Source organism: Macaca mulatta, chromosome 4, assembly GCF_049350105.2.
Source record: "Macaca mulatta isolate MMU2019108-1 chromosome 4, T2T-MMU8v2.0, whole genome shotgun sequence".
Lineage (NCBI taxonomy): Eukaryota > Metazoa > Chordata > Mammalia > Primates > Cercopithecidae > Macaca > Macaca mulatta.
Genome location: NC_133409.1, coordinates 86,286,917 through 86,296,353, shown reverse-complemented (window position 1 = coordinate 86,296,353; position 9,437 = coordinate 86,286,917). Strand labels below are relative to the sequence as shown.

At 38.6% G+C, this 9,437-nt stretch overlaps 1 protein-coding gene and 1 pseudogene across 1 annotated transcript in view; both read left to right on the top strand.

Annotated features, from left to right (window-relative positions):
* Nucleotides 1-7,822, top strand: part of LOC106998050 (thiosulfate sulfurtransferase like domain containing 3) — a 57,176-nt gene extending 49,354 nt beyond the window's left edge. The window contains exon 3 of the mRNA XM_028847338.2: nt 7,679-7,822. Within this exon, the coding sequence (XP_028703171.1) occupies nt 7,679-7,691 (13 nt within the window). The 3' untranslated portion in view covers nt 7,692-7,822. The remainder of the gene's footprint in view (nt 1-7,678) is intronic.
* Nucleotides 5,015-5,805, top strand: LOC694599 (small ribosomal subunit protein uS3 pseudogene; annotated as a pseudogene).
* Nucleotides 7,823-9,437: the final 1,615 nt, after the last annotated feature.

Here is a 9,437-nt window from a genome sequence, read left to right as displayed (position 1 = left end):
GAACCATAATTTAATTTTACAAGATGAAATGTTTTGTATTTTCCATTTCAATTTCATTGTAACAATGCATTTGTTGTAAAACTTGTAATTATTTTTCTAAATAATTGGACACGCCAGAAACTTGTTTATAGACGATCAGCATCTGAGGCAACTTAAGATAGTATTTTTAACATTGTGGATGGAGACCAATTAGGGTGTGGTAAAATTAAGTATAATCATGTTCCTAAATAGAACAGAAAATACTAGGTAAATCAGAAATAGCAAGGATATTATATTAAATTTTGTTTATATTATATACACACACAGTCAAGATGTGAAATGCATTTATTTGTACGTGAGAATTAGTCTGTGCCAGGTGTGGTGGCTCACGCCTGTAATCCCAGCACTTTGGGATGCCGAAGTGGGCAGATCACTTGAGGTCAGGAGTTCGAGACCAGCCTGGCCAACATAGTGAAACCCGGTCTCTACCAAAAATACAAAAATTAGCTGGGTGTGGTGGCACCTGCCCATAGTCCCAGCTACTTAGGAGACTGCAGCACAAGAATCGTTTGAACCCAGGAGGCAGAGGTTGCGGTGGGCAGAGATTGTGCCACTGAACTCCAGCCTGGGCAACACAGAGTGAGACTCCAAATCAAAAAAGAAAAAGAAAAAAGAATGAATTAGTCTGGATAAGCTACACTAGGTGAAATTGTGGTAACACCTCCCCACCCCCACCCCTAATCAGCATAGCTTACCATGAAAGTATTTTACATGTCATAGGTCACTCCCATAAAGTCCCATAAAGTCAGCTTGCTCTCCTTGATGGTTGTCTTCCAGATCTGCAAGAATCTAATATTTATACATCTTTCAATTACTCCATCTTACTTCTAGGCTTAAAATCTTTCTAGAGAGAGCACAGAGGACTCATTTTACTAGCTCTTACCCAGTGTTAAGAGCCTTAAAACAGAAACAACCCAATCACCTTCTCTCATGTGCCAGAATAGACACATGCCTCCAGTTTTTAACTGTGAAGAAAGCTGAGGCCAGGCACGGTGGCTCACGCCTGTACTCTCAGCACTTTGGGAGGCTGAGACAGGCGGATCACGAGGTCAGGAGATCAGACCATCTTAGTCAACATGGTGAAACCCCGTCTCCACTAAAATACAAAAATTAGCTGGGCATGGTGGCGCATGCCTGTAATCCCAGCTACTTGGGAGGCTGAGGCAGGGGAATCGCTTGAACCTGGGAGGTGGAGGTTGCAGTGAGCTGAGATCATGCCACTGCACTCCAGCCTGGGTGTCGGAGTGAGACTGTCTCAAAAAAAAGAAAGCTGAGAAATGCAGAGGAGTGTGTAGTATACTTGATGAACACTACTGTCTGTTACACGGCAGATCACAATAAAAAATATTTAAAAGGCACTACCTTAAGAAACTCCAAGCCGTGGGCTATTTCACAGATTCAGGATTTCTTCAACTCTCTCAGGGTTTGTTTTGTTTGTTTGTTTTTGTCAGCCTGGCATCCAGAAGTTAAGGATACTGCAACGAATTAGTATTACTAATGTTTTATTATAAGCAATCCTATTACACTACACTTTGTTACTGTTACTGGACTAGCACTTTTTTTTTTTTTTTTGTCACCCAGGTTGGAGTGCAATGGCTTCAGGTGATTCTCTTGCCTTAGCCTCCCAAGTAGCTGGGATTACAGATGCCTGCCACCATGCCTGGCTAATTTTTTTGTTTGTTTGTTTTTGTATTTTTAGTAGAGAAGGGGTTTCACCATGTTGGTCAGGCTTGTCTCGAACTCCTCACCTCAGATAATCCACCCACTTCAGCCTCCCAAAGTGCTGGGATTATAGGCCACCTGCAATTTTGTTTTATACCTAATTCTGCACTCTTCTTCCTACAAAACAGTGAGATCCTTCATCTTTGTATTTCCATTAGTTCAGGGTATAATGCATAGTAGGCATAGCAAATACTGGTGTTTAAATCTCTTGCAGAATTTGGGGGATGTGCTTTGATATAATATTATGGATACAAAATTATGCTGAAAAGTGAGTACTACATTTAGAATGCAAAAAGAGCCACAACAACTTACCACAGCTGTGGAAATTCAGGTCCTTTCCTTCTGTGAACTCTTTTAGGCAATTTACAATAAGTGCTACATAGAACCTCTTCCTGTTTGTGACTTGGTTTCTGCTTCCGCCAAATGCCCTGCAGCTCCCAGTGTTCATGGGGGCTGTGCAAGTCAAAGGCCTAGAGCTTAGGCTTCCTTAGTTTCAGAGTAAATTGCTTTTGAGGGCATTCTATAAATGTAGGTTGAATTAAATTGACTTGATTCAAAAGCTAACTTCATTTAAGGATATCTCTAGTGGAATAGAGAAATTTATAAAAGCTGTTAAAATGCGTAGATATCCCAGCTTACCTGGATGCAAAAAGATCATGAGCTATCTAGTAGATTTGCCTTTTTTCACTGATCATTTTTTAAACTTTTCTTTATAATTTTATGAGTATTGTTTTTCAGGCCTCACTACCCACTAATTTAAACTTGATGAAATAAATTAATGTTGTCCCTTCCAATTTTCAACTTACCTTGTGCTTTTCAAACAGGGATGTGTTCAATAAATTCTTTTTAAAAAATTTTTATTTTTCATTTTTGTGGATACATAGTAGATGTATATATTTATGGGATACATGAGCTATTTTGACACAGGCATGCAATAAGTGATAATCACATCAGGGTAAATGGGTATCCACATCTCAAGCATTTATCCTTTGTGTTACAAACAATCCAATTATACTCTTTTAATATTTTAAAACGTCAATAAGTTCTTGATGCTAGTGTTCACTCTCTTGTGACAAGAAAGCATTTATCTTTTTCTTCTTACAGTGCTTTCATGAATACTATTTGTGGTAAACTAGGAGCTAGAAGGTTAGTGGCTTTATTAACCTCACTTAGTTAAATAGAGGCAAGAATACCTGGAATCCGATTCTTCTGATTCACAGTGCAATAACTTTTTTACCCAACTAGACAGCTTCAACAAAACTACTATGACTAAACTGCTATAAGCACATTATTCTAAGTTTGTAGTACAAGTTTTTCTTCTTGAACAGAATTATTGGAGATAATCTCATTTTTTAATTAAATTATTATCATAATTACTTTGCTTTGTTATTACTAGTCCTTATTGTGAAAAACATCCTCTTCTTTATGTAGTCATCCCCTGTACCTCCCTTTATTTTAGTTCTGGTATACCTGTATTTGTTGAAGATTAATACACTTCTAAATTACGGGAAAGCGTCTTTGTTTTGTGCTGTAAGAGAATAGCAGACTGGGTAATTTATAATTGTCAACCTAGATAACAGAGAGAGACTCTCTAAAATAAAATGATCTTTATTCAGGAATAGGGCATTGCAATAGGAGTATGTGCGCCCTTAGTAAACTACATGGGTATTTAGGGAGGTAAGGGAACACAAAGGTTTTTAAAGAAAAAATGAAAAGGATTACATAATTGTTTTGAGATAATTTAGCCATGGCTACAAGGATCAGTTACAAAAGTGACACCAGTCCAAGGTTAGATAGGCAGTTGCTGGGCAGATATCCTCACAGAAATACTGTTTTGTGTGCAAGGTTGCTGTGGTGTTTGTGCAATGTTATGGTTTTTGCAGTAGCTTTTGTGATAGTTTTTGTTACCAGGCATTTATTTGTGAGAACCCTTCCTTCATGGCCCTTTGAGGCTCTATTTTTTATTTTTATTTTTTAACCCAAATGACTCAATTTTGATCTTGACAACTTTCACATAATGAACAGAAATTTATTAGCTCATGGGTTCTTGAGGCTGGGAAGTCCAAGATTGAGGGGCTGGCATCTGGTGAGGGCCTTCTTGCTACATCATCCCATGGCAGAAGGACAAAGAGAAGATGAGAGAGAGAGAGAGAGAGAGAGAGAGAGAGAGCGAGCGAGCGCAAGAGAGCACAAGATAGGGCCAAACTCATCCTTTTATAAGGAACCCATTCCCAGGATAACAGCATTAATCCATTCATGAGGGCAGAGGCCTCATAACCTAATCACTTCTCATTGGGGATCAAGTTTTTAACATATAAACTTTGAGGGATATATTCAAACCATAGTATAAAGTGTATTAGTTAAGAAATCAGTCTCTAGACTGACGAGATTCAAATAATAGCTCTGCCACTTACCAGTTGTCTAACCCTGGTCAAACTACTTAGTCACTCTGAGCCTCAGTTTCTTCATCTGTAAAACAGGGATAATTATTGGTAAGTCATAGGGTTGTGGTGAAGTTTAAATGAACTTAAATGAAATTAGAATAGTGCCTAATACATAATAAGAGCTCAATAACTGTTAGCTTTTTTTATTATTACTATTTAGAACAAATCTAGACTCTGTAACATGGACTCTAAAGAACTCTGTTTTCAGAGATGAGGAAGATCTCTTTGTATCTAGCTTGATACAAGGAGGAACGTGCTCTTTTAATACAAGCCTTTGACACTATAATGCAGTTGTATTCTGCAGGGAACAATAATCAAATACGTTGGGTTAAAATATGCCAGCTTACTCATGCCATTAGATATTTGTTCTGCCCTTTTCACTCCTAGATTTGGTGTCCCCAGACATTTGGAGAGATTCCAGAATTCACCTGTCATTTTTGGTTAGTCTAGAATGACCTTCGAGAGAACAAAATGTATCAATAAGAAATCTTAGAGCTAGATCTCTGCAATCCTATTGTCTGGAGATTCCCAGGATCAGGAAATGGCCCACAAACAAGATTTACCAGAACAAGAAGTGTCCAAATAATTGGTGATACAAGAAGATGATACAGCTGGGGAAGCCTGTCTGGATTGTGATGTAACTAAAAGTTTACGCCAAGTTATTATATTAGTTTGCTTTAAAAGATTGTATTAAGAAAGGAAAATTTATGGAATCCATAAATAGAGGTCAGAAAATCATATTTGGCAGGGTGTCTGTGTTCATTTCCCATTGTTGCTATAAAAAATTGCCTTATTTTACAGTTCTGGAGGTCAGAAGTCCCAAGTGTCATCCTTTTCTTTCACTGGTGTGCCACAGCAAGATGGTGGTACAGTTTTCCAAGAAGAGGAAGTTTGTCGCTGATGGTATCTTCAAAGCTGAACTGAATGAAGTTCTCATTCAGGAGCTGGCTGAAGATAACTACTCTGGAGTTGAGGTCTGAATTACACCAACTAGGACAGAAATCATTACCTTAGCCACCAGAACACAGAATGTTCTTGATGAGAAGGTCTGGCAGATCAGGGAATTGACTGCTGTAGTTCAGAAGAGGTTTGGCTTTTCAGAGGGTAAAGTAGAGCTTTATGCTGAAAAGGTGTCCACAAGAGTCATGTGCAGTTGCCCAGGCAGAGTCTCTGTGTTACAAACCCCTAGGAGGGCTTGCTGTGCAGAGGGCCTGCTATGGTGTGCTATGGTTCATCATGGAGAGTGGGACCAAAGGCTTCAAGGTCATTGTGTCTGGGAAACTCTGAGGACAGAGGGCTAAATTCATGAAGTTTGTGGATGGCCTGATGATCCATAGCTGGGACCCTGTTAATACTATGTTGACACCACTGTGCACCATGTGCTGCTCCAACAGGGTGTGCTGGGCATCAAGGTGAAGATCATGCTGCCCTGGGAACCAGCTGGTAAGATTAGCCCTAGGAAGCCCCTGCCCGACCACATGAGCATCGTGGAACCCAAAGATGAGATACTCTCCACCACCCCCATCTCAGAACAGAAATGTAGGAAGCCAGAGCCACCTGCCATGTCCCAGCCAGTCCCCACAGCATAACAGGGTCTCCTTAGCAGCTGTGTCTGGAGACTGGATGTTGTTCTGTAAAGAACTTTAATAAAATCTTGTACAAAGACAGAAAAAAGTCCTAAAGTTGTAGATGTGTCTCACTATGCTAAAATTAAGGTGTCAGCAGGGCTGTATTCCTCTCTAAAGAATCTAGAGGATAATCTGTATTCTTGCCTTTTCCAGCTTCTAGAGGTTCCCACATTTCTTGGCTCATGGCTCCCTTCATCTTCAAAGCCAGCCATGGCCAGTTGAGTCTTTCTCATATTGCGTCACTCTAAATTGTACCTTCTTCTTCCACATTTCAAGTACCCTTGTGATTACTACCATGGGCCTACCTGGATAATCTAGGATAATTTTCTTATTTTAAATTCAGCTCACTAGCAACCTAAATTCCATCTGCAACCTTAATTTCTCCCTGCCATGTAACATAACATATTCACAAGTTCTGGGGATTAAGATGAGGACTTCTTTGGGGACTATTATTTTGACTACTACAGTGTCTTCAGAGTGTTCATCAGCTCTAGCCCACAGACTTAAGTATCTAGGCTCTTCAGCATGTATGTTCTTAAGATACAATGGATGCATCAGATTGTTATAACTTGATAGCACTAACTTCAACCAACTTCTATTGATCTAATTTTATACTTACGAAGCAATCTTTGAATAATAATTTGGTTTCCCACATTAATTTGCCTATGGAAATATAATGCTATGAGCAATTTAAAAAGTATTTAGTCAACTGGCAATTATCTTTATAAATCAATTAATTTGCATTCTTTTTTCTTTTTTTTTTTTTAACTCTAATCCCATGACAGATTATATATTAGGTTTTTTGCAGGTTTTTTTTTTTTTTTTTTTTTTTTTTACAGATGGGGTCTCACTATGTTGCCCAGGCTGGTCTCAAACTCCTAGGTTCAAGTGATCCTCCTGCCTCAGCCTCCAAAAGTGTTGGGATTTACAGGTGTGAGCCACTGCGCCTGGTTGGGTTTTCAATGTATGAGTTTCTATGAGCTTCATCAATGTGTTTACACCCAAGAGGTAGACAAGACTTAGTAATCTGGCAGCTCATGTTTCTGAGTCTGCAAAAATAAAGACCAGATCTGCAAACTCTGGGGAAGTCTATCTGTCTAGTGGTCTTCTGAAATGATTGATTTTGATGTACTTTTCAAACTAAAGCTTAGAATGGATCTCACTTCCTGGCTATAAACTGGATACTCCCCTAACTTCTTTCATTACATTATTTATCCCTGCAGCATTGGTCAATTCTCTTCCTTGTTTTTATTCATTTTCTTTTTCACATCTACATACTATAATTGAACTTTTCTGGTGCAAAGTAACTTCCCTAAATTTACAGTTCATTAAAAAAAGAAACGTGGATTGGCGCTAGAATTGTAACTAGAAAACTGTCTGGAATTGAGGCATACTTCTTTTTGTGTATTTCCTGTTTTCCTTTTCCAACTGGCCTATACTATGTTCCCATTCTGTTTATTTTCTGTCTGCTTCATAGTCTCTGCATTGTAACTTTAGTTTGTATGCTCTTAGTTTTTCTCTTCATCATGAACTTTTAGCCTTAATTCCATTCTGCCTCATTCTCTCCTTATTTCCTTTGTTTATATAGATAGAGGTTTCACACTAATAAAAAAAAAAAAAAAAAAAAGTGTCTAGGGCCCCATACAACTAGGGACAGCCCTGATGAGAACAACCATAATTGGCTTAGGATGGTTGGTGGTCCTCAATCTTGACTGTGCTTTAGACTTACTTGAGGGTGCTTCTAAAACAATCTTTTTCAGACTTGATTTCCAGACCAAATTTCCTCTGTAGAAGAAATACACATACAAACATATTTATATGCCTGTGTACTTATTTATATCTAAGGAAGAAGAAATAAGTGGAAGAATATACATCAAGACATTGAAATGACAATGGGAACAACCACATAATAATGAAAAACAACTATATTAGAGTACTCCAGAGAAACAAAACCAATAGGAGATTATATATATAATTGGCTCATTTGATTATAGAAGCTGAGAAATCCCACAACCTGCCACCTTCAAGCTGGAGATCCAGAAAAGCCAGTTGTGTATTTCCAGTTCAAGCCTGAGGACTTGACAACCAGGAGCACTGATGTCCAAGGGCAGGAGGAGATGGATGTCCAGACTCCAGAAAAGAGAGTGAATTGACCCTTCCTCTGTCTTTTTGTTCTGTTTAATCATGCAACAGTTTGGATGATGCCCACCACATTGATGAGGGCTATCTTCTTTACTCAGTCGACTGATTCAAATCTCTTCCTACTATGTCCTTTTTCTCTTCCAGGAGAAAAAACTTCATAGCCTCACCTAGCGATAATGTTCTACCAGTTACCTGGGCATGCTTAGCCTAGTCAAGCTGACTCCTAAAACTAACCATCCATAACAAACAAACAGTATAGTACTTTAACCCAAATAATAAAACAAATATACCTGGATCTATGCTGACATACATATGTAAATATATGATTAAGTAAATAAATAAATAGGTAAAAGATAAATCTTCCTTACTAAAGAATTCCAAATAATACATGCAGACAGTTTCCCCTCCAGAGATGTAACTTAAAGCTTCACCCCTTCAGTATGGGCTGAATTTAGTGTCTTGCTTCCAAACAATAGATTATGTAAAGAGAAAAAATAGTAACTTTACAGCAGAGACCCCTGGCATACACTACCTGAACAAAGCAATCAGGGTTAGCATCAACAGTGATAAGTCATGTTGGTAGTATGTATTCCTGACATGATTGATAAGAAGAGAACTTTACCTTTACCTCTGTGGTATTCCTCTTAAAAGTCTGTAACCCTATAACTAGTCATGAGAAAAAAAAACATCATCAGACAAACCCAAATTTAAGGACATTATACGAAACATCTGACCAGCACTATTCAAAAATATCCAGGTCATCAAAAACAAGTAAAGACTGAGAAACTGTCACAGACCAGAGGAGAATAAGGAGACTTAATGGCTAAATGTAATGTGGTATCCTGCATGGGATCCTGGAACAGAAAAAAGACGTAGTAGGAAAAATTGGTGAAATTTGAATTAACTGTGAAAATTGATTAATAGTCATGAACCAATAACACTCTCTCAATTTTAACAAATGTGCCATAGTTATGTTAATATTAGAGGAAACTGGGTAAAAGACATACAGGCACTCTCTGTGCTATCTTTATAACTTTTCTGTAAATTTAAATTAAATTATTCCAAAATAAAACGTTCGATATAGTTTGGATATTTGTCCCTGCCCAAATCTCATGTTGAAATGTAATCTTCATCGTTGGCGGTGGGGCCTGGTGGGAGGTGTTTGGGTCATGGGGGAGGATCGCTCTTGGCTTGGTGCTGTCCTCATGATAGTGAATGAGTTTTGATGAGATCTGTTCCTTGTAAAGCGTGGCCCTCCAGCCTCCACCTCTTGCTCCTGTTCCCGCTATGTGATGTGCAAGCTTCTGCTCCACCTTCTGCCATGAGTAAAATCTCCCTGAAGCCTCCCCATAAGCCAAGAGATGCCTGCTCTGTACAGCCTGCAGAACCGTGAGCCAGTTAAACCTATTTTTTAAAATAAATTACTCAGTCTCAGGTATTTCTTTATAGCAACACAAGAGTG